General features: G+C 42.9%; 2 protein-coding genes across 2 annotated transcripts; both read left to right on the top strand.

The window, feature by feature from the left end:
- The first annotated feature begins 20786 nt into the window (after positions 1–20786).
- LOC129761639 (uncharacterized) lies at positions 20787–22237 on the top strand. Its single transcript, XM_055759374.1, has 2 exons — positions 20787–22034; positions 22103–22237. Exons 1-2 carry the CDS (start codon positions 20787–20789, stop codon positions 22235–22237), a joined length of 1383 nt encoding a protein of 460 aa, XP_055615349.1.
- Positions 22238–22269: 32 nt separating this feature from the next.
- LOC129775284 (uncharacterized protein K02A2.6-like) lies at positions 22270–25424 on the top strand. Its single transcript, XM_055779831.1, has one exon. It carries the CDS (start codon positions 22317–22319, stop codon positions 25281–25283), a length of 2967 nt encoding a protein of 988 aa, XP_055635806.1. The 5' UTR covers positions 22270–22316; the 3' UTR covers positions 25284–25424.
- The last annotated feature ends 780 nt before the right edge of the window (positions 25425–26204 follow it).

Raw genomic sequence — 26204 nt, 5'->3', positions numbered from 1 at the left:
CCAGTTTTTGCAAAAATGTTCATGCACCAGAAAGGACGATGAAACTTATGTTCTCGAAGACTTCAAACAGCTTCCGGGTCTCGCTTTTTATACTGCAATGAGAAGGAATTCCGTAGACGAGTATTTCCGGACCAAGAAGCGGTCTAAATTCCCCAAAAAGTATTTGGTTTGGCAGGCCATATGCAGTTGTGGTCGAAAATCCAAATCTTTCGTCTCTACCGGCACTATCAACAAAGATGTCTACGAGAAGGAATGTATCCAGAAGCGGTTGCTAACGTTCATGAGAAGCCACGACTCTCAAGCGTTTTTTTTGGAAAGATTTGGCCTCTTATCACTATGCAAAATCCATCCTGGAATGGTATAATGAACATGAGGTCAAATATGTGCCAAAAGCAGCAAATCCACCGAACTGTCCAGAACTTCGCCCAGTGGAAAAGTATAGGGCTCTGATTAAGCGAAAACTATTCGAAACTAAGAAAAAAGCGAATGGCATTAATGATTTCAAGAGGAGATGGAAAAGCGCCGCTACCAGCATATCTGAGGATACTGAACGGAACCTAATGGCAGATGTTCCCAAGAAAGTTCGTGAATTTTACAGACAACATAATTAACATCGAAGAAAGCTTTCCTTGTTTTAGATATAAGTCTATTTTACTGAAATAAACAATCGGTTTTGTTGTATGACGTGAATTTTTATTTTACTGGCATCATCTTGGTGTCCGAAATTTAACGTGGACAGACTTTAGTAATTTGAAACTTTTTTTAGGTCTTCTAATCTGATAGGGAATAGTTTGGGTCCCAGATTCGAATGTCGCCACTAGACACCTACACTGTACATTTGTCATCGCGGATTAAACAGCTAAATGTGACAGCAGTCCATGCCGGGAAAAAGTACAGAAGATGAAACCAACGTGAAAACCGATTTTGTACAGAAAAATGCTAGCGAAGATTGTTATCTTCTGCATTTTCGGTAATGTTTATCAGCACAGTTTGACTGTCATAATTTTATGTGTGGGATAATTTGCCATGAAATTGGTAAAATTTGTCACGGAGCGTAACTACTTTTTATTCCTCATAAAAATATAGAGGAAATCAGCTATATTCTTAAACCGTTCTCAAACGTGCTTTGATGAACCAGGTCGCGATCCGAAGAAGGATTATCGATCGAGTCCTAACCCCGAAAAGCTCAGGGAAGACCGAAACCTTTCCCCGGCGTTTGCCGGCGCTTTTGCTAATGGGAATTTAAATATATTGCACTAATATAAATCTCCCGGTTGGAGTTATTATTCGATAATTTCGATTACATTCGCAGGGTGATTTTTGTTTTGCGTTCTTATTATTTAGACTCGCCCACAGTGATTCCGTGTGGAAACGAGTCCAGAACCAAAGTCGCGGCATGGAAATCACCCAAAGAAAATACAAATATATTTCCATTTCATTCTCATCTAAAGCGACTTAAGTACATCCTTAACTTATGGGTTCGCTTATTGCCGCTCGTGCAAATACTCTGCCCGGGAACCGATCGCGATGGGGTTGCGCTGGCATGCAATTCAACACTGGAAACGTATTCGGGTACCTCAGGGATGCTGTCCTCCAAACCATTTATCGAAGCTGGTTTGTTTAATACAACGTGTGTCGTCAGCTCTGCCCGAATAATATAATTACGAGAACGAATTCAAGCACACAAGAGCCACCCTACGGAACCATTTTTCAAATCGAATCGTTTAGCAACACGCACTCTCGTTCTGCAGCTTTCTCGTCCCACCGCTGTTGTGGCTTCACTGCCTTCGATCCCACTTAAACCGCCGCCCATGGGCGACAACAACACGGTCGGTAAATTGATTTTTTATCGAACTTTATCATCCGATGCCACGGTGGTGGTGGTGATGTTGGCGGTCAAGAAAGGAATCCTTTTCGCCGGATCGTTCCTCATTGTCATTGTCAGGAGCCAGGCGTGCTGGCGCGCGGATTGGCTTTTCATTATTTTTTTCGGTGTGTTTCCACTCCGAGGCCGAGAACGGGTGCCAATAAATTCTCATTCGCGGGTAAATGGAATACCGACACAGTGTTTACTTTGTACGGCGGGCCCTTTGCTCGGGCCTCGGTGACTATCAACGCGGGACGCGATGATTTCGGTGTCTGTTGGCACTTTCCTCAGCTCCCGCTCATCTTCTCCATGTCCGGTGTTGTGTTGTGTCTTAAGATCAGTGCAAATTTTTGGTACGAAAAAAACCGAACAACCCAAAACCCAAAGAAGACGAGCGCAGCACACATTTTTCTGTCGGCCTTCGAAAAAGGTTAATGGAAATTCTCATTCCTCGCGAAACACTTTGCGAAGGCCGCAAAAAAAAAGAGTGCTCTTATTTCGTGCGGAATTCGGAGGAATTTTTGGTATCGTTTCGGGCGGAATGATTGACGCGTTTGGGAAATTGTCCTCCAAAAGGTGGGAAAAAAATGGGAAGAAAGAATGTAAGGATCTGAATATGATCGTCACCACCACACAAAAAAAAGTCTGCGGAACAGAAATCATAAAATGTGTTGCAGCTGTTGTTCCCTTGCACAAACAAACATTACAAATAATTGTTCGGTTGTTAACTTCCGTTTAGTTCCGAGGCGCCCAACCGCAATTGTTACATGTAATTTGCCAACGAACCGTTTTGTGATGAGGCAATTTATATTGCTCGGGGTCTGAACGAATGGCCAATTATCCCTCAACATGCACTTATTTGTTTTGCATTTGGAAACAGAATAAATGTGTGTGTGTGTGTGGAGCCCATTACTCCATGAATATCTGAGCCAACTGAGTAAAAACATTGATTCGGAAGCTGTCGCTTCAGCGATTGATATGATGGAGCAAGATTCTTTAAAACCAATTTAATTTTTGTGCACCATGCGTTTATGCATTTTCATATAAATATAAATCACACAAAATTGAACGATGTTATAGTAAAATAGAGAAAATTTCCTATAAAAATCAAGAATTTTGATAAAACAGAAAACGTTCAGAAAGTGTTTACAAGAGTGAATTTTATTAAAGAATAATAAGTTGCTCTCTTGGCCGTTAGCGTCATAACTAACATGCCGGGTGTTCGGGTTCGATTCCCGTTCTGGTCGGGGGAATTTTTCGTCAAAGAAATTTCCTCCGACTTGCACTGTGATCACGCGTATTCTAGAGCTTGCCACTCAGAATGCATATTCAAGGCGTGTTATTTGGCATAGAAATCTCAACTAAGTACTAATAAAAATGACGCAAGTAATACTACGTTGAGACGGCGAAGTTCCTCTAGGAACGTTAGTACCGATGAGAAGAAGAAGTTTACATAGCAATGAAATGAAAAAATTAAGCTTATTGTTGATTTCTAAAAAATGATCGAACCTTAGACTCATCAAATTTTTCACAGTAGTCTTTGTGCACGTTCTGGACGCTGCAGACCAATTCTTCTTGAACTCTGACATATTTTTAGACACCTTACCTTCCTTCTTGAACAATTGCCCTTTAAGGGGGGACCCCGTTCTGGAAAATTGAAAAAATCGAATTTTTGTGTTTTGCTTTTTTGGAAGCATGAGCCCTTAGAAATGCTGCCCTAAAAGGATTTTACCATATTTGATTTCGTTGGAAAGTTATAGCCAAAAGTATGAAGTCAACTCAAGGTATATAGTATTGCTGTACGAACTTTGAAGCGCGTTTTTCTTGAAACCATGTTTTTTTCAACTGGTGGTATCGATATCTCAGGATCTACTCGACCAATTTGGCTCAAATTTTTTATCAGCCTGTAAAATGGAATATCTAAAACGTTACGTAACCGTTTTTTTTATATGAAATTTTTCTGATTTTTTATGAGCTTCTAAACAGCGATTTTTCCTGAAAATTGCTCATTTTTAACAAAAATGGCCACCATTTTGGCAATCTTTCGAATTTTTAAAAACCCCTATGTAACACTTTAGGTATTGTCCTAAAGTTTCAAAATATTAATTGAAATTTGTTCTACGACATCCCGTTGCTTCAGAACCGATACCACCAGCAAGGTACCAATTTTCGAACAGCATCTACGCATCCAGCTGTCAACAGTGTAATAATCACTATTCGTGCACTCAAAAAATGGAAAATACTTCTTCAAATATACCTTAAATAATAACCAAAATACCCGAACACTTTACTTTATTCGTAACATCCGAAAAAAAATCACGAAAATTCATTATTTTTCCGACCTTCCAGAAAGGGGTTCCCCCTTAACGCTCAATTGACTGCAGCTGGGGACAGTTAGGTGGGTTGAGGTCTTTTTCGACGAACATGATGTTGTTTTTCGAAATCCATTCTAGAGTGGATTTGGCATAATGTGCCAATCCCAAATCCGGCCAGAATAGAGGAGGAACCTCGTGCTTTCTATAAAGTGGAAGCAATCTCTCCTTCGAGCATTCTTCCACATAAATTTGAGCAATTTGAGGGACTAAAAATCCCTTTTATGAAAAAAGTTGACGATCGCATGTCACACGTGCAAATGGCTAACCAAACGAACACTTTTTGGCCGAATTTTTCCATCGTAACAGTCGTATCCGTTAATGGTACACTCTCTCCAATCGACTTGGTATAAAATGGAGGTCCCTGCAGCGTTCTGGAATCTTCTTTAGCGTATGTTTTATCATCCATGAGAATGTACTGGTTGGGAGCTCGCGTTTTAACGCGATCTTGCTGCTCCGGTGTTTGTTTGGCCACTTTTTGCTTTTTGTAGATCTTTAGACCATGTCTCTGTTTAATCCGCTGAATCATCCCAACACTGGTTTTGAACTTCTTGATTTTAAATCACGAATAGATGCAAACCTGTTCTTCGGAATATAATTTACAACTTTTCGGTCCAATTCGGGATTACTTGGCCCGGGTTTTCGTCCACTTCTGCTGAGATCCTCGAAAGAACACTCATTACCGAACTCTGCGACGATTCGTTTAACACTTTTGGACAAACTTTTTTTTTATGCTGTTTTGTGCTATGTAACACCCTTTCTTTTTACTTTCCAAATCAATCCGTAACATTTCGAAACTTGTATTTTGATTTTTGACATGTAAACAAAGCGTGCTCTGATTACACGACAAAAAAAAGTTCACCCGTTTATGTGTAATAACGTGTCAAATGTTTAAGACTACTTTTCGATACTCTCCTTAGATGAACGTAGATTTCTGAATAGAGAGTATGATCTTGTTTCGACTTTCGATTTGCTGGTAATAATACAGAATGACAAAAAAATATGGAAATATCATACGATATGTGTATTGGGTGTAAGGGTTTTTCAGACTTTTTGAAACCAAGAATCTGTAGATACAGATTACAGTTTTTTTTTGGTTTTCATACAGATTTACAGATTTTTCAAAATAGCGATCCAATATTAGTTATGGCTTGATCTCAATAATATTTTTTCCCAACTCATCAATTTAATTCATATAGCATTCGAATCAGTCTGAATGAGAGTCATTTTGGCATTCATATGTAGAGTGTAGTACTGCTTTTCAAGTTCAATCTAAGGCGAAAAGATGCAAAAGTCTGCATCATCGGCTAGCTTTATAACACTGTTTATATTTATCCTAATAAAGTACAGTGAAAACAAAGTTCTAGGTGGGTTAAAAAACATCGTCAAATTCATAATAACTATGCCAATGAACCTGATGAACCTAACCTGAACCTAAGATTGGTTCCAAGATTAAACTTATAAATCCCTTTGCGGTCGAATTAAATTTCGACATGTGCACTGGTCGCAATTTTTTACATGATAAAGCAATGATGCTTAACTTTGTCAGATTATGAAGGATGAACAAGGATCCTTTATTTTTTGTAAACTTCTGATACATGATAAAGCAATGATGCTCTTAATTTTGTCAGATTATGAAGGATGAACAAGGTTCCTTTATTTTTTGTACACTTCTGATAAGTATTTACTGAACAATGTTCTTATGTTTATGTTTTAAAAATAGTTGCAAAAGGTTGATACAGATTTCGATACAGATTTTCTGGGAAAAAACACAGATAAAAAGATTTTTTGAGACCAAAAACACAGATTTTATTTTGGCAACCCTGATTCCGATGCCATTTTGGAATCGAAGATGGTGACTTCCGGTTCGTTAAAAACGGCTCTAAAAACCGGAAATGGCATGAATTCCCACAATAGTATTAGTATTAGTATATATCCATGGGTGGCGAAAAATGAAAAAAGAGAATAAAGAGAGGGAGATAACGATAGAGTGGGAAGAACTTAGCATTGAAGCAACGCGTGTGGAGTTAAGCAAAGAAAGTGTCAAAGTCAACGTCGTCTTGAACACGCAACTTTTCCAACTCTTTTGTAGTTCGCCAATCCATATAACGAACGGCTCTTTTCAGAGCCACCATTTGGAATATTAGATTAGTAAAATCTATGAATTTCTGAACCATTAAAAGAACTAAATTTAAAAACATTTTTCGAACAATTTCAGTCCAATCGCTCTCCTCACCCCCCCGTGTACTACGCCACTGTTTCATATTTTCCTACTATTTTGATGGTATATCCCATTAAGATTTAAAACTTTATTCAAACAATTATTTCGCTGATACCTCGGGTCCATGACTGCAGCTCTCCAATCTGGTGCTTCTCAAGTTCTTGCCAAGTCCTGCTGCAGCTATTTCAATTCCATTTTTTTCCAATAATTGTTATGAATTTCTTGTCTATTCACGATTATTCAATTCACACTGTATATTTTGCCACGTCATCCTCAAAACAGGCTTGCTTTGATCTGTTACCAATGTGGTCGATGAGAGGTGCGCCAACTGTGCCAAATCGGAGCAACCGGACAAGAAAATCATTCTTTACGAGGTGTACCAACTACACAATTGTAACAAAAATTTTCCTTTGCCGTGACTAATCTTCTTGTGGGAAAAATCCATCCTGAGCGCAAAGATCTTACCTCCCGGCTCCCTTTTGGCAGCTTTCCTTCCCTGCGTTCCGTCGCGCTAATCCATCGCACACGCATCAAGTGACTATAAATCATAGCCAAATTACTCCGCACCACGCAAACGGGTTTCCCCGTTTTTCCCTCAGAAACACCCGACACTTTTCCTTCGACAATTTTTGTTTACGCGTTTGCACACCATCCCCCTCCTTGCACCGTACCGGAAAGATCTCATTTTCTAATGCACTCTTGGCTCTTCCCCGAAACATAATCAAATTCAGATCAAGCACATTGCTGGGAGCAACCGTGAGGGAGGGAGGGTTGCTTGGGCTCGAGAACATATCCCCGGGGGTGATTCAACAAGCCGAGTCAGATTTCATGAGTTGTTTTGGTTTGTGTACAATCGACGACGTGACGCGACGACGCTGGTTTGCTGCGTTTTTCAGCGAGTGTCAATCAAGCGGGGCAAACAAAACAACGCGTTTGTTGCTTGCGTGGATGCCGACAATAATTGTCAAAGAAATGTCAAAATTTTCGACAATCGTTCGGAAAACCGGAGCTCGGAGCATTGTTCTCTGTCCCGTGCGCTCGGGGTTTAATTAAACTTCACATCGAATTACCCCGATGGATGGGTAAAACAATTGAATTAAAGTGGATGGGCGGAAATGCCAAAGCGCGGTGGATGCATGGTGTGTATCGTACAAGGAGACACAGACGGGGGGTACGGAAGCGCAGAAAGACAGTGGCAGGCAAACAAAAACAAACGGATGGCAAAACAATCGAAGCCAGAGTCAGCCAAACGTTTTTCGGGGGGTAAAACGGGTAAAACCGAACGACGTCATATTTTATCCATAATTGACATAAATTGAAACAAACGATTGTGTGACGGCTGCGAGGAAAATGAAGAAAACGGAAAGGTTTTGGGCTTCTGGTTGGTTTGGTTGAATATACTCGGGTTTTTCGGCCGCTTGCTTCTAGTTGAAGAATAAATTATTGCTCGATTTTTCCGTTTGTTTCGAGTTTTATTTGGTTGTTTTTCAAAATTCCGTTATGGCTTTCGTGTTCGAGTAAACCCTGGCGACAGCACTTATCACGCAAATCGTGGCGGTGAAAGACTTACCAGGTTTATGCATATGACCCCGGATTCTATTCATTCAAAGTCATTACCATTGGAAGCTGCATTTTTTTCCATAATTTAGGCAACTTGTGAATCGGCTCGTAAAAACAACTTTGTGTTTTGAGCCAAACAAGCCATTGAGTCTTTTGCTCGTCATTGGAAGGTGCCAACTCAGGTGAATAAGGCGGAAGATGATCCCAATTGAGTAGCTCAACCGTTTCCCTGTGCGGTACTGTTCGGTGTGACGGAGCTTTGTCATCAAGAAAAATCACTTTGTGTTGCCTTTTTTGATATTTCGGTCGTTTTCGGAGCCGAGCAAGATTCAATTTGATCGAATCAATTGTTTTTGTAATAGTTTCACAGATTCTCTTTGCGAACTTTTGCGCTTGGTATGCTTCAAATGTATCTACTTTTCATCCTCGGTCACGATTCGATGCAGAATTGACTTTCTTTTGTACATGGTAAGCAATATTTCGCAAATACTTTAATAGTTTTCTCTTTATCTATCGTTCAAATCATATGGAACCCATCTTCCAACCTTCAGGGTTTTTTTCCATTGCTTTTAAACATCGAGAATCGGTTGATTGGTCACCATTTGATTGTTCTAAGCTTTGTTGCCGTGTTTAGCCATAGTATTCGTCCTATAAGGTTGATCTGCTGAATTGAATTGTTGTAAGCTTCCACCAATATTCGATGCGAATCTAAGTGAATTTGGTGGATTCGTCTTTTAGTAAGGTTACCAAATCAAAAATCAGGTCATGTTTTAATGAAATGATGTTAAAGGTAATAACTATTTTGGCTGCGAACGAATTTTGATGGAATCGAATCAGAAATTATCTGTTTCTTATGCTATACTTCACAAACCCCTGGTCTGTAACTGGTTTTTGATGAAAAAGTAGAAGCTTTTCCCATACATTTTTACTGTTCATTTACCACAAATAAAGAGCATTTTATGCATCGCAGAGATGCAGTACATATTTACTACTCCCAATCAAATGAAAATACAATGGATAGTGTGGAGATAGGGAATATTGTAATTTATGATCCGTCGGTTTTCAACTCAGCAGATGTAAATAATCCATTTGCCATTTCAATACACGAGCTTGCCCCAGCTAGCAGACAACAGTCTTCCCTAATGCTACTATCACTAACAATAATTTTGCGCGATACAAAGGAAGAATGGAAGGGAATAAGCAAGCAGGAAATATTGCATCCTAAGCCCCACCCTTTCATGATTCTCCTGTCATGTAGAAAAACAGCTGCCCCATAGCGAAGCGATTAATAGGGACGAATGACCTTCGGGTTCAAGTTCTTTGTACCAAGAATAGAACAGAACGAAGCAATTATTCATTTTCAAATCGTGAAGTAGTTAATATAATCACTCTAGAAAAGAATAAGCAGAAAAGACGCAGAGTAATCAAATCCAATTCCAGTAAAACCGGGTTCAGACGGTGCGAGTAAGCATACGAGTCGGTCTAGGCAGTTACTGCAGTGCAGCTATTCACACCGTGTGAACACATCATGCCAGTTAGTGTCATGTGTAATCCGGCGCGCGAGCTACTTCAAAGTTTTTGGATTTACTCGCACTCGCATCCCTCAAAACGACAAAAACAGAATTTAGCGTTCGAATCAGGGATGTCAAATGTAAAAAAATGTCTCTATTTTAAAGATATTTGAAAATATGCGGATATATTTATAGACTTGAAAATTATTGGAAAAACAAATAAAACCCTCATAGTTTCTGAACGAAATCGTTGTTATTTTTTTTATGAACGCTTTCTTTTTGAGATAGTTTTCCTGAGAATCTGTAATATAGATTCATTATCAGGTACAATTTTAATTCAAAACTCACTCACAACTTGCAAAGAAAGTATTGTTCCAAGAAACAGAATACATATTCGATTTAAAAAAGTAAATTTTCATTAATTATATTAATTTTTGACGCGTATTTATTCCACCTGCAAATCTACTATTATTATTTTTTTCATAAATTGGTACACGAAGCTGACAAGGCGAAATAAATAAAATTTAAAAAAAATCCTTCAGATTGCCATTTATAGCATCACATATTTCAGGAATTATCTCAGCTATGGATGCTTTCGAGATTCTAAAAAAAATCGGCAACAATCTGAACGATATTCCAGAAGAAAGGCACATCAATGTCGTTTTTTAATTTCACTCTTGCGCGTATAGCATCCCTCATAAGTGTATCTTGGCGTTGTATTTTTGGACCAATGAAATCCAACAGTGTTTCCACTTATTCAGGTGTTTTTCTCAACACTGCTATGTACTCTAGAGGATCATCATCGTAGAGTTCCCTCAATATATTTTATTTGTTGCTCCTTTTCCTTGCATCCAATTCCTGGCCCAAATCCTTTGTCTTTCTGCTTTTTCGGATAGCGCGAAGAAACAATTTGTGACACATGGCCAGCTTGTGTATTGTTCTTGAGAGAGCAAGAATGAAACAGAAGAAAAAAAAATCAATTCTCCTTCTCGACATTCTTCCAAAAATGCAAGTAAAGTGACAATGATATTAAAAGTCACTATAACACCGAAAAAACAGGAAGTGGGTTATATCTATGGTATAACCGCAAGGGTGACGTAGGACTATCGTTGATTTAGAGATCATTTGTCTGAAGTTGAATCTGAATTCATTCATTCTGAATGAATATTTGGAGAACTTCGAAAACGAGAGCGTTACGTTGGAGGCACAAGGTTTTATGCATCCAATATTGGATACGGAAATATCCTACTGATGGGGAAGAATAATCTTCAGAAGCTATCCTGTTAATTGCGATTGATTGAAAAATCACAAAACGAAATGTATTTGGTCACAGTGTTACATGGATAGAAAACATTAAAATAAACTCTTTCACCTGAATGTAATTTTAAATACCCAGAGGAACTGGCAGATTATTTTCAGTAACGATTAGATATTTCCACATTTTCCTCGATACTGGAAGCCCACCAGTGGTTAATGCTAACTCGATAACCATCTGTTAATAGCACTTGATTGAAACATATTTGGTCACAGTGTTACATGGATAGAAAACATTCAAATAAACTCTTTCACATGAATGTATTTTTAAATTCCCAGAGGAACTGGCAGATAATTTTCCGGATCTTTCTCGATGCTAAATGGCATCCAAACGGAAAGAATTCCGCGCGTGTATGTGTGTGTGTGTGTGTGTAGCGGCTGCTTCGAGATCTTCCCGGGGAAACGTTTGTGGCATCACTCCCCTCCTGATGGATTCCCTTCTGGCCTAAGGTGCACAAACAGGCTATTGGTGACACCGTTCATCCGCGCTTTCATGATAAATGAAGAGCTTCACCACAACAGCGACAACATGCTCCAATCGCTGTTCAATCAGAACTGAGTGGATTTCCGAGCGGCGCTCGCTTATATACCGATTGGTGATTTCAATAGCCTGTTTTGAAAGCAAATCTAAGACTATTGAAACAAGTTTTTGGATCAGAAAGTAACAAGTATAGAACGCGTAGACATTTTATCTTTCGAATGAAGTGTTTATCATACCATTTCGTTCAGTTGTTTAGGAGCTATTAACACTCAAAATCTCGGTCTCCGGCGTAACGCTTTCGTTTTCGAAATTTCGATTTTACACCCCGGTATAGAAATGAAAGACGTAGTCCTACGTCAAAAAACAATTTCAACTGTTTCTACAAAGCCACCCAAACTAGTGGCTTTTTTCCGGGTCACCAAAACATTCTACTAAAGAGTTATTTATTATTTTGGAGTTATTAAATTTTGATGCCTTGTATAATAATATCCGATGTGATAAACAAGCAAATTGAATAAAATAATGACGTGGTCCTGTGTCGATAATACGGTCTTGGACATAATCTCCTATATTTTTTTTACGTAGGACTACGTGCAACATAAAACGGATAAAATGAAAGATTACTAATGCTTTTAACTCGAGCATTTCCTAACAGATCGCAAAAATGTTTGCATCAGTTGATAGGTGATGTTTTTACGTGTCTATCATAAAAGTAAAATTTGATTTTTCTTGAGATAAACAATTGAATAATAGTGAAATGTCAAGCATTATCTAAACGCGCTAAATCCCACGTTTTGTTTGACCCGTTTTTTCCATTATTTGAAGAGATACTAACGTTCAAAATCTTACACTTTTTCTATCCGATATATTGAAATAGGTTCCTATACTGAAAGGTTAGACGTCAAAATAGCGAAATACACCATTAATTAAATATTGGAGCAGCTCAAAATAACGTTTCGCACCACTCGAACTGTGCTCCCTTGGCCGAGTGGTTAGCGTCATAACTAACATGCCGGGTGTTCGGGTTTGATTCCCGTTCTGGTCGGGGGAATTTTTCGTCAAAGAAATTTCGTCCGACTTGCACTGTAATCACGCGTATTCTAGAGCTCTCAGCCACTCAGAATGCATATTCAAGGCGTGTTATTTGGCATTGAAATCTCAACTAAGTGCTAATAAAAATGACGCAAGTAATACTACGTTCAGACGGCGAAGTTCCTCTAGGAACGTTAGTGCCATTGAAGAAGAAGACCACTCGAACATTACTGAGAAACAATATTTGAGGATTATTTTCTCCTATCTCGTATTTATTGCACGACAATGGGATTAATTGAGGTGCATGAGGACACGGTTTGTGGTTATAGATCACTGTATCAAATCTAACCTCAATCCTCTATTCTTTTCCTTCTTACTCGAATTTTGACATTTTTGTAGTGTTTTTTTGACCATCTTCATTGCTATATTTTTCGCACTCACGAAGAATGTGAAATAAAAAAACTCCTGCCTGCGAATCACGTACCTCTATAGTAGCATGTGCGAAAAAGAACTCGAAACTATTGAGAACCAGAGCAGAGAGTTCAAAGCCCCTAAGGAGGACGGTTGTAATAGCTGATATTCATGGCCATTACGTAAAGAAAGATAACTCTCCGCCGTCGAGATTGAAGTTCGACACAGAGTACTCGCGGTTGATGACGGAAAATAACACCGGCAATGGCTTTAGAGAAGTTCTCTAGGTTACTCTCGGTTCTCAGGTTTGAAACAGTTGACTTTCCACCGTCGCGATTGAACTTGAAAAAGATGCGATAAATAATAGAATACACTCTGTCCAACTTCTATAAGACCACCCTGATTCTATTTTGTTGCGACACAAACAGTTAGGATTTCAACAAGATACATTCATACATTATTGAATGCTTAGAACAAGGTATATTTAACGTCAATTTCGTTCAAAAGAGTGGTTTGTTTATTTATTGTGCTTGAATATTATGATTTCAGCTGTCCAGTTTCTATAAGGCCATTTCAAAATTCATAAGTATCATCAATAAAAAAATTCAAAACGATCGGCTGATTTACATGTCAATAATTGGCAACCTTGCCATTTCGGCTAATAACCGGGGAAATTCGTGTTGGAATACTATTTACCAAATTCTGCTGAACGGATTTCTCGATATTTTTTCATGTTTCGAAAGTTCGACCTTGTGCTCTTCAATCGTGGTGTACCGTTTTCCCTTAGTGTAGATTCTGCGTACAAGGAACCCCCCAAGATTTTCAACAGGATTCAAGTCTGAAAAGCGAGCCGGCCAGTCCAAAAAATTAAGTGTTTGGCCCTTAATCCATTGCTTAGTTTCCTTGCTGGTATGAATAGTAGCATTATTTCGCTGGAATGTGATTTTTTTTGACGATATCCACGCAAAAACGGTAGGAGAGAGGATTCCAGAACATGTATGTAATCCTTGAATGATGTGAAAGCTATCTTGAGCTTTCCGGTTGCAAAAAATCCCGCCCAAACCATGCACGAGCCTGCATCAAAATTCCTGGTTGAAATATACTGTTCCTCCTCCTGTAAATCACGTCAGTACCCGTTGAAATTATCAGGATCATCCAAATTGAACTTTTTTTTCCTCAGTGAAAATAACTTATACATTGAAGAACTTTTCGCTATGGTATATAGCAAAATTTATTCACACGTCTTCCGATGTGAGATGGTGTGAGATGGTGTGAGATGAGGAGATTTAACCTTTCAAGCTCTCTTTATGTGAGGATTTTTTACCGAAACTTGACGAAATGTCACCCGAGTGACCTTTCAAGCTATTTTGAAGTATTCGAAGCTTTTCTAGCTATTTCCCGCTTATCCCGGTTAGAGAGCTTCTATTTACGTGGAGCTCTCTTCTTCTTACCGGTTTCTTGAGGATTCGTCAAATAATCGAGCACTACTTGATGGGATCGTGCAATCCTACGAGAAATTTCTCTGATGTCAACATTTTCTTGGTGAAATGCATCGAGTTGTCTTTCTTCTCTTTCCTTGTGCACTTTTTCCTTCGGAATTTTCCAGTTTTTTTGATCAAAACAACTGAAACAACGGAAAATGTAACTGGTCTTATAGAAACTTGACTCTTGAAAAATACAAAAACATTCGCTTACGCTCAGCGGTTGCACACCCACATATGAAAATCATGCAGTGTATGGTAGTCACCAATACCTACACACGAGAACATATATTGAAGCATTGTTTGTTTACAATGACACAAAGCAGCAAGATCATCACCTGGCCTTATAGAAGTTGGACAGGGTGTATGCGAAGACACGCATTTATGCGACGTTTGAGGCGGCTAAGTTCCTGATTACCCCATACTGGTTTACGGCGTGGCACGATTCAAAACAATTCAAAACTTATTGAGTGGTTTATACTGATGCGAGTTTGTTCTGCTTGATAGGCCAGTGTAAGAATCGTTTCGATGTTCAGTTCCACTGACCAAATTTAGTGTACTGGCTAGTTTCCAGACTTGTGTCTTCATTTGTCCGTGCAAGAGAGACGAGCCTGATGTTATTACTGAGGTCACTCGTAGAAAACAAAATTCTAAGAATTGTGAACTAGTATAATTTACGTGTGACTGTCTTCATAAAAATAGAGGATCATCAACGACTAGCTAATTACACGAAAAAACTTCTTTATGGTTTCCGCAGTAGTTGACAGCTTCGCACCTACTGAAAATCTTTCTAATTGACGCATAAAACAGTTTTCTGAGGGTGTGTAATCAACCGTCAGAAGACTGTTTACTGATGCTTCCATAAGAAGCTTCAGTTAAGTCCACGGTGTTCCCTTTTTTCACATCCAACCCAGAGATTAATACGCACCGGGCCAAGCTTTTTCCAGATTGGGGATTGTCCCCCGGGTGCGTCCGAACGAGTTGTTGTTTCTGTTTCCAGTTGTAATCATTTATCTTCCAGTCTCCGCAATGTCTTGCTCACCGGCATTGAAATTAATAGTGCTACTATTTATATTCTTTCTCTCCAGACTCCACTTGTATTGGATGTGTGATAAAAATCAAATTAAAAGCTGAAATTCCCAAACGCAGGTCGACGCGAATGTGTCAGACCGCGCGATCCCGGTAAGTTATGACCGCCAGATGAAGTCGGCGGGTCGCTCCGAGGTTATGTTCGCTTGGGCTGCCTTTGTCATCTCTCTCGTCATCATGACTCGTCCGAACGGAGGAGAGATATCATTTATAAATTGCTGTCTCCAGACAATTTTGAGGTTATGAGATAGAGATAAAAAAACACGACCGTTGTGTTTTTTTTTTATTTCTTGTTTTTGTGTGTTGTGTGTTTTAATTTCGATTTCTTCTAATTTTCCTCCCTTCCGCTTTATCGGTTCCTTCTGTCAAACGACCTTCGGGCATCGCTGAGTTATTGCTGGTCGCGCTACGTGGAGTCCGTATCGCATACAGGTGAGAGGATTCACTGGTTGGGAGCTTGTTTTCCCGGGCAGGCAAGCTTCCACATGGAGATAATGGCGAGGCCAATTAATTCTAGACGACCGGATCGGATCCCGCTAGCAGCAGCAGCAGCGCACACACACGCACCCGGTAGTGATGATAGGTGGGTTATTATCCAAAAAAAAAGACTGTTTTCTTCGTGACGTTTCGTGCGGTTTATGGGCTTCTCTCTCTTGCGTCGTCGTTTTCACTGGAACTCATCTCCATAATTTCGTCGTATTTCTTCAGTTCTGTTCACAATGTCGTACTGTCTCCGGTTGAATCGGTCGGAAATTGACCGTTTAAATTGAATTAATTTGCTGTGGTTATCTGCGCCCACTGGACCCCAAACATCTGGGCGCATGCTAATCCGGTAATTGGTGGTCGTAAATAAACACGGCGTTGAAGTTTTTGTTTTGTTTACATCTTTATTGTTTTGTACTGCATTTGTGACTTACCATACCTTTTCCGGTGAAAATTCGTTACGTAGTTAAAGGAAGAATTAAACTTTGAACCGACGGGGAGCGAATGACAGCTAGCCATGATTAATTGGCCGTTTTAGTTTTGTGCTGACGGAATTTATTGACCGACTTGTCTAACCGATATGTGACAGTGAGTTATCTTCATCGTTCCCAATAGTGGCTACCCGTCGACCGGCTTCAATCCATCGATTGTGCCATCCATTTTGAGAAATACCGTATGTACCCACATCCGAGTCTCTCGACCGAGTCACCGACGACTTACCGCTTTGATTTATGTCCGTATTTGATCCATCACCAGGGTTTGTTTTAAAACCCTGGTCGATGCGCGGCATGCGCTTACTGCGATCGGGTTGAAGAACAGCATGACTTTCCATTTATTGTCTTGTTCGGGGGATCATCGCCTACTGCTGCGACCGCGGCAAAACGAAACGAGGCGAAAGGCGGAGGGCGCTTGGTTTTATTCTGTTTATTTTTATAAATAATCTCCACCGGTCGCGTCTCTCTAAATACCTGCGTCGATGCGAGTTCACACAAAGCAAAACTTGAAAATTGAAAAGCAAACAAAAGCATCCCACTGAGATCGAGATCGTTTTAATATGATTAATACCGGAGTGTCTCATTTATTTATATTTAATAAATTATCCCTGTTTATGGCAGGCGTTTCGTTTTCGTTCGATGCTTGGTTGCTCGAACCATTGCTTTTCCCGCACTTCCCGCTTGCGAGCTGGTCTAGACATTGGTCGGGATCAATTTCACCGGGATCCAGTCTCTATCAGTTGAGATTTGAATCTGTCAATTATTGAACATGAGCAAGGGTTTGACATTTACGTTGTGTATGTGGTCAGCAGGAGAGTATTGTTCTCCTAACTTTGAGGTCTGTTTAAAGAAGTATGAATGGTCGAGTGAAGATATACCGTTTCGTATCAAATTCCGAACACTTAAGCTTTGTTTACTATTAAATAGTGTCTCACTACTCAAAATGGTACTCGTACGCCGTACGTATTTCGATTCTTGAATACAATAGAGCCCTATTTTCACTTGAATACAATAACAAAAGGCTTAAAAATTCCTATTTCTGACAGAAAACTATACAAATTTTCAATTATACAGCCATTCCATGCCAAACCGATATAGCGGTTCTCAGATATTCGTGAAAAGTGATAGTTTTGTTCTTTATCGCAAAACATTAGACCCGTTTTTTTATTTTTTTCAGTAGGGTGACCATTTCCATTTCAGGGTTGTCCGAAAAATCAACTTTTTTTCTCTTTTTCCCAAAAATGAGTTTTTTTTTCTAAAATTCATAACTTTTGAATTCATAAACCCAATCATAACTCAAAACGAAAAAAACGTCTCTCTGGTTTCGACATATGTTATGTGAAAAAATCTCAGCTTTTCAGAAGAAATATAAAAAATAGAGCGCCCTTGGTCCCGAGACTATGAAAACAATAAAATACGAATGCAATCAATAATAACGAGAACATAATTCGAATTTTCTGCAGTGTAGACCAGGTGATTAGCTTTAATTTGATATATTGATCATCTGAATCGGTCTAGCAGTTCAAAAGGTATGATTTAAAAAATTAAAGTCATTTTTGGAAAAAATAGGAGAAAGTTTATTTTTCGGACAACCCTAAAATGGAAATGGTTACCCTAATGAAAAAATAAACAAAGTACGGGTCAAATGTTTTGCGATATAGAACAAAACTTCCACTTTTCACGAAAATCTGAGAACCACTATATCGGTTTGGCATGGAATGGCTGTATATTTGTCTCAAATTCCGAACACCATTTTTTTGTCATTAACTCAAGTTTCGAACAGCAAAAATGTGCAGGTATTTTGTGGCATAAGGTTGAGAGAATATGTCGCCAAAACGTCGAAAGAAAAAAGTTCGAAAAACAAAAAGACGATAGAACACAGGGTCGACAGAACGAAAGATAGAAATCAGAGAGACATAATGTTGAAAAGACGAAAGGGTGAAAAGAAACATAAGGTTGAAAATACAATTTTTTTTTGTTTTTCAAATCTACGTACGTTTATTTTAGCAATGAAGTTTTTTATTGTCTTTTTAGTTGAAAACTTGATAAGAAAAATAGAAGGTTGGTATTTAAGACACTACCGCATTATCAGCGTAGGACTACGAAATTATTGTCAACGAAAATGAACATTACAGCAACTTGAGAATGAATTCTCTAGTGAATATATTTGGTAGCTATGACAAGGATCGATGATCGAGCTTGCACTGAGATGCGCGAAAGCTTCGCGAAGCAATAAAAAGCCATTTTGAGCATATTGACGAATTAACTCTGAACATTAACATGTACTGTTGATTTCTTGCTGTCTAGGATGAATCTGAAACACTCAACTTATTGAAAAGTAGTTTTTCAGCATCTCTTCGAAAAATTTAATGCATCATCCCAAAAACATCATTTCATAGCAAAAAGTAATACAAATCTATTAAAAATCTAAATCTGTTTCGGTTATGGCTCAAATATGGATTCAAACAACTTGTTTGTAGAAAATTTCGATCCGAGCTCCCAATTGACAAAATTGGACCGCTGTTTGTTTTTTCTTCCCTTCTTTCATTATTCCATTCTTTCTATGTATCGTGCAAATCCTTTCAGCATCAGGAAGGAATGTTGTCTGAGCGGTCTGTGAATTGTGCGGTTGTGGCGGCTGTGCTCATGCACTTCTCGAGTTTTCAACGCAAACTAGCGTTGTCCTTCCCTTTTTCTCAATATTTTTTTCTTTCCATTCGTTATTAATTCCACTGCGCTGATGTCCTCTTCGCAGGCATTTTGAATTTACCCGTCGAGACGTGTACCGATTAGGAATTGCCCTCCAACTTGACGCGCAACCCGTCACAGCCACCCTCGCGGGGTTTCTCACCTGTCGAGACGTGAACCGATTAGGAAGCGCCCTCCAACTTGACGCGCGCCCCGTCACAGTCACCCTCGCAGGATTTCTCTTCCCAACGGAGCGCCGATTAGGCAGTGCCCTCCAACCTGACGCGCACTCCGTCACAGCTACTCTCGTGGGGTATTCACCATTTTGATCGTGGCTTCATCCTTGATGCTCGTTCCTTCGAAATGTTCGCGGTGTTCCTCCATCCAGGCCACGATCAGGCGTTGTCAGGTAGGCCTTTTGCTGTTCTCCGCGGCAGTATCCGTTTACCTGTCGAGACGTGCACCGATTAGGAAGCGCCCTCCAACTTGACGCGCGCCCCGTCACAGTCACCCTCGCAGGATTTCTCTTCCCAGCGGAGAGCCGATTAGGTGGTGCCCTCCAACACAACGCGCACCCCGTCACAGCTACTCTCGTGAGGTACCATCTCTTGCAACAGCCGTCGCCGTTGTTCACCTTTCACCGTCGGACGTTGTCAGCACTTTGGTCAGCCCTCCACCTTCGCTGCAGCTCCGACATGATTTGTGTGATTGCACTGCTCACGGCATTCCAGATCATCTCGTCGCGACACATCTCCTCCACAATATTCTCGACATGAAGTGCAGGCAGCCCCTCGCGCCTTTCGATGAACCTGGGACAGACAAAAACGACGTGCTCCGGTGTTTCCTCCATATCTCCACACTCCGGACAGAGGGGTGAAACTGCGTGCCCGAACCGGTGTAGATATTGCCTGAAACAGCCATGCCCAGACAGAAACTGCGTCAAGTAAAAGTTAACTTCACCGTGTTTCCTGTTCAACCAGGTCGAAAGTACCGGTATCAGCCTGTACGTCCATCTACCATTTTCTGCCGTATCCCATTCATACTGCCATTTGTCCAACGACTCCGCTCTCATCAATTTCCGGATACCTCTGCTTTCCCGTCGCTTGTAGCACTCGCTATCTTCCGCCAGAGTGATGCAGATGGGAATCATTCCGGCGATTACACACACAGCTTCTGTCGAAATGGTCCTATAAGCACTTACGACTCGCATGGCCATGAGTCGGAATGTGCTGTTCAGCTTCCTCCGATTTCGGTGGGGTTCCAGAGCCGCCAACCAGGCAGGGCCACCATACCTCAGTATCGACGAAGATACACTTGCCAAGAGACGCCTCTTGCTGCTGCTTGGGCCAAAGCTATTTGGCATTGTTGTGGACAACCCTATTTTGCCGCGCTCGGATACGTTATTCATCCGACGCAGCTCAGACCGCAGGGCTCGCGTGCGACAGCATGACTGTCACTGAGCGATGCTGGAGATGCGCATATATGTGTTTTTAATGTGGTTGTCACTTGTTGTTTACATTGTTATTGTTGTGGAGAGTCATTGTTTATCGTCCATAGTGAAATGTATCGTTTAGTCATGTCGTGAATAAAGTTTGTTTTTATTTATTGTACCGTGCGCGTTTCATTATCCCTGTCGTGATATTGTCCCAGTGCAAGTCCAGGGTCCCGCGGTACAAAAGTGGCGACGAGTAATCGCGAGTGTGTGTTGTTTTTCACCGCCGGAAAAACACACTGAACATTTCGCCCCCCGCGCGTAAGAAAAGAAAGTGGAGTGAAAGTGCGATGGCGAGCAACGACGACGGACAGAATAGTGTTGACCCCACGGGTGTGATAAACAATCAACGGCAACAAAACCAGCCGATTATCCCCGTGCCGGCGGTCCACTATCAGCAGCAGTTTATTCCCGTCTCTGCCGCCCAGCAACAGCAGTACGCGCCCTTCCCGCCCCACCAACCGCAAGCACAGGTCGGTAGCGATGTGTTCGTGCAAATTTTGCAAATGATGCAGCAGCAGCACCGAGAGATGATGACCCAGCTGATTCAACAGCAGCAGCAAAGTGATGAGAAGCATGAACGCTTTCTCCGTACGATCGCATCGTCAATCAACGTGCAGGTACCACCGAATCCGGAACAGATTCTTGACTCTTTGGCCGGCAACATCAAGGAATTCCGGTTCGAGGCCGACTCCAACGTGACGTTTGCGGCTTGGTACTCGAGATACGACGATCTCTTCGAGAAGGATGCTGCTAGATTGGACGGTGAAGCAAAAGTTCGTCTTCTTTTGCGAAAGCTGGGTGCATCGGAGCACGAACGGTATGTGAGTTACATTCTGCCTAAACTTCCGAAAAATTTTAGCTTCCTGGAAACAGTGGCCAAGCTCAAGAGCCTGTTCGGAGCAAAAGAATCGGTGATCAGCCGTCGCTACCGATGCCTGCAGATAGCGAAAAATCCTGCAGAGGACCATGTGGCATTCGCTTGCCGCGTAAACAAGGCTTGCGTGGAGTTTGAGCTGGGTAAGCTCTCGGAGGAGCAATTCAAGTGCTTGGTCTACGTGTGTGGTTTAAAATCGGAGAACGACGTCGAGATTCGCACCCGCCTCCTCACGAAAATAGAAGAGAGAAATGACGTGACATTGGAGCAGCTTTCGGAGGAGTGTCAGCGACTGTACAACCTGAAGCACGACAGCGCCATGATCGAATCTCCGTCCACGTATGACCAAGTACAAGCGATAAGAAAATTTGGTGGGAAGCGGTACGAAAAGCATGACCGTGAGTCACCGAAACATCCTTCCAGTGACACCGACAGGAAACCAAATTCGCCATGTTGGTTTTGCGGTGGATTCCACTACGTTCGGGACTGTAGATACAAGAGCCACAAGTGTTCCGAATGTGGCCAGTTCGGGCATCGTGAGGGGTACTGTGCCAGTGCCAAACCCCGAAAAACTGGAAGGAGGCGCAGGAAGCAACCAGTGTCCGCCAAGGTGGTGGTCGTCGATGTGTGCAGTGTGCAGCAACGACGCAGATATGTCTCCGTGGGCTTTTCCGGAACAAAAATTCGCCTGCAACTCGACACCGCCTCAGACATCACCGTCATTAGCAGGGAGATTTGGCGGAGCATTGGCAGTCCTGCGTTATCGTCAGCAACGGTGAAGGCGAAGACGGCATCTGGCAGCATACTATCGCTCGATGGGGAGTTCGAGTGCGACGTCACCATCGGAAGCAGTACACGACGTGAGCTCATTCGTGTAACCGAGAAGCAGCTGCAGTTACTCGGATCCGATTTGGTCGACAGTTTCAACCTTTGGGCCGTCCCTATGGACACCTTCTGTTGCCACGTGTCTGGAACGCCAGTGTCGACAGGTGCACTCAAGTCGTCTTTTCCAGAGGTCTTCAGCGAGAAGCTCGGCTTGTGCACCAGAACAAAAGTGAAGTTGGAGTTGAAAGAAAACGTTCGACCCGTCTTCTGTCCGAAGCGTCCGGTAGCTTACGCTATGTATGATACCGTTGATCGCGAGCTCGACCGGCTAGAGAAATTGGACATCATCACCCCGGTCGATTATTCGGAGTGGGCCGCTCCGATCGTCGTAGTCCGCAAGTCCAATGGCTCCATCAGGATTTGCGGAGACTACTCAACGGGTCTGAATGCAGCTCTCCAATCACAGCAGTATCCACTTCCACTTCCGGATGACATCTTCGCCAAGCTGGCTAAGTGTAAAATCTTCAGCCAGATAGATTTGTCCGACGCCTTCTTACAGGTGGAAGTTGACGAGCAGTACCGTAGTTTGCTGACGATCAATACGCATCGTGGTCTCTACCTCTACAACCGCCTGCCGCCGGGTTTGAAGATCGCGCCTGGCGCATTTCAGCAGCTCATCGACACAATGTTAGCCGGACTGAAGGGCACTTCTGGCTTCCTCGATGACGTCATCGTCGGCGGAGAAACTGAAGAGGAGCACGACCTCAATCTACGGGGTGTCCTGAAGCGAATCCAAGATTTCGGATTCACGATTCGTGTTGACAAGTGTTCGTTTCGCAAGCAGCAAATCCGATACTTGGGGCACATCGTCGACAGTCGCGGGTTGCGACCAGATCCGGCGAAAATCGAGGCGATCACCAAGCTGCCGCCTCCAGCCGATGTATCCGGTGTGCGATCGTTTTTGGGGGCCATCAACTACTACGGCAAGTTCGTCCCCAACATGCGCATGCTACGCTACCCGCTCGACAATCTCCTCAAGGTGGAGACGAAGTTCAGCTGGAGTCCGGAGTGCCAGAAAGCGTTCGACCGGTTCAAGCAGATTCTCTCGTCGGATCTTCTCCTCACACACTACGATCCGAAGCGGGAAATCATCGTTTCTGCTGACGCTTCATCCGTTGGACTTGGGGCTACCATTAGCCATAGGTTCCCAGATGGAACCATCAAGGTGGTCCAACATGCATCCAGGGCGCTCACGAAGGCAGAACAGGGCTACAGTCAGCCCGATCGCGAAGGTCTGGCCATCATCTTCGCCGTCACGAAGTTCCACAAAATGCTCTTCGGACGGCACTTCCGTTTGCAAACCGATCATCGCCCGCTGCTTCGTATCTTCGGCTCTAAGAAGGGAATTCCAGTGTACACTGCGAACCGCCTGCAACGCTTCGCCCTCAACTTGCTGCTCTACGACTTTGAGATCGAGTACGTGTCCACTGAGAAGTTCGGCAACGCAGACCTGCTCTCCCGGTTGATCGACCAGCACATCAAGCCTGAAGAGGACTACGTCATCGCGAGTCTCAATCTGGAAGAGGATATTAGGTCAGTAGTAATCAATACGGTTAAAGTGTTGCCTCTCAATTTCAGAGTCGTTGCGCAAAGCACCCAAGCAGATCCGCTGCTCCGTCAAGTCCACCGCTACGTTCAGAACGGCTGGCCCCAGTCAACACTCGATGGGTCAGAACTTCGCCGGTTCCAATCAAGGCAGGAATCGCTCTCTGTGGTGGATGGGTGTATTTTGTTTGCCGAACGACTCGTCATTCCGTCGCTGCATCGGAAACGGTGCCTCGAACAGCTGCACCGTGGCCATCCGGGCATGCAGCGAATGAAAGCCATCGCTAGGAGCTACGTGTACTGGCCTACGTTGGATGCCGACATCGTCAGCTTCGTCAAGGCATGCCAGCAGTGTGCGTATGTAGCTCGATCACCTCCTCACTCTCCACCGGTGCCGTGGCCCAAATCGACCGCTCCGTGGCAACGCGTCCACGTCGACTTCGCCGGTCCAATCGAAGGCGACTACTACCTGCTCGCTATCGATTCGTTCTCTAAGTGGCCCGAGATCATCCGAACGACCCGCATCACCTCTGCTGCGACCATCAGCATCTTGCGTGGGTTGTTCGCGCGGCTGGGTATGCCCGTAACCTTGGTCAGTGACAACGGTACCCAGTTTACCAGCGCCGAATTCGCCGATTTCTGCGCTTCCAATGGCATCGAGCACCTTACGACAGCACCGTTTCATCCACAATCAAATGGCCAGGCGGAACGATTTGTGGATACCTTCAAGCGAGCCGTCAAGAAAATTCGAGAGGGGAGAGGATCCATTGAAGAAGCACTGGATGTCTTCTTGCTGACGTACCGAAGCACGCCCAGTCGTGCTCTGCCGGATCAGAAGTCGCCATCTGAGATCATGTTTGGTCGCAAAATCCGAACGTGTCTCGAGCTTCTGCGTCCACCACCGGTACGTGTCCCAGTACCAACCGACGATGACCGCAAGCAACCGAGGTCCTTCAACCGAAACGAGACCGTGTACGCCAAACTATATGGTCGTACCGGTTGGAAGTGGGCTCCTGGTGTCGTCGTCGAGAAGATCGGAGACGTTATGTACAACGTGTGGGTCGAAGATCGCCGAATGCTACGCTCGCATATCAACCAACTTCGGAGTCGCCTTGCTGCTGGCGCGATACCGAAGCAACCCACTGTACATGCCACCTTAAACCAACATTCGCTGCCGCTGGACATTTTGCTGGATGCCTGGGATCTCCCAAGCCAATCACCAGGTCCATCTTCACCAGAGCCTGTCTCCAGTGCTGAGAGAACCATGGTAGATTCCGGGCCGACTCTTGCAACGTCTACGCCACGTCATGAGGTCTCGGCGTTCGTCCCGTCATCAGCATCGTCATCATCAACAACAACAACGCCAACATCGACAGAGTTCGAGTCCGCTGTCGAAGTAGAACTAGCTGTAGACATCCCTAGGCGCTCTTCACGACTACGAAGACCGCCAGTAAGGTTTGATCCGTACCACCTCTATTAAGAGGGGAGATGTTGTGGACAACCCTATTTTGCCGCGCTCGGATACGTTATTCATCCGACGCAGCTCAGACCGCAGGGCTCGCGTGCGACAGCATGACTGTCACTGAGCGATGCTGGAGATGCGCATATATGTGTTTTTAATGTGGTTGTCACTTGTTGTTTACATTGTTATTGTTGTGGAGAGTCATTGTTTATCGTCCATAGTGAAATGTATCGTTTAGTCATGTCGTGAATAAAGTTTGTTTTTATTTATTGTACCGTGCGCGTTTCATTATCCCTGTCGTGATATTGTCCCAGTGCAAGTCCAGGGTCCCGCGGTACAAAAGGCATGATCCTCGCCACCACGTTGATGGCCTTTGACGCCTTCCCACATGCATAGTCGACGTGCTGGTTGAAGTTCAGCCGGTCGTCGATCATGACTCCGAGGTACTTCACCGCCCGCTTCGAAACGATGGTATGTCCTCCGACCGATACCTCTGCCCGCAGCACTGCCTTACAATTGCTCACTAACAGCACCTCGGTTTTGTGATGTGCCATCTGGAGCTTTACGCTGTCCATCCAACTACCGATCATGTCTACAGCCTCAGTCGCCAACATTTCCACCTCCTGAAGCGTCTCGCCGATTACCGTTGTTACGATGTCGTCCGCGAAGCCCACGATCTCCACACCTCTGGGTAGCTTCAGCCTTAGAACACCGTCGTACATCGTGTTCCAAAGCGTAGGACCTAGGATGGAGCCTTGTGGAACTCCCGCCGAGATATTCTTCACTATCTGTCCCCTGTCTGTGTTGTATACCAGGATCCGATTCTGGAAATAACTCCTCAGTATCCTGTACAGGTAGCTAGGGACCTTCAATCTGTGTAGCGCCTCGGCGATGGCCTCCCAGCTGGCACTATTGAAGGCGTTCTTCACGTCAATCAAA

Source organism: Toxorhynchites rutilus, chromosome 1 (assembly GCF_029784135.1).
Source record: "Toxorhynchites rutilus septentrionalis strain SRP chromosome 1, ASM2978413v1, whole genome shotgun sequence".
NCBI classification, from domain to species: domain Eukaryota; kingdom Metazoa; phylum Arthropoda; class Insecta; order Diptera; family Culicidae; genus Toxorhynchites; species Toxorhynchites rutilus.
The sequence above is the reverse complement of the archived record's forward strand: the minus strand, read 5'-3'. Positions and strand labels throughout refer to the sequence as shown.

Excerpts from the sequence above, each read along its gene's own strand:
- LOC129761639 (XM_055759374.1), top strand. The coding sequence starts at position 20,787 with ATGGCGAGCAACGACGACGGACAGAATAGTGTTGACCCCACGGGTGTG. Across the intron at positions 22,035-22,102 it reads AACGACGCAGATATGTCTCC|GGAGATTTGGCGGAGCATTG; the intron begins GTGGGCTTTTCC and ends CGTCATTAGCAG.
- LOC129775284 (XM_055779831.1), top strand. The coding sequence starts at position 22,317 with ATGGACACCTTCTGTTGCCACGTGTCTGGAACGCCAGTGTCGACAGGT.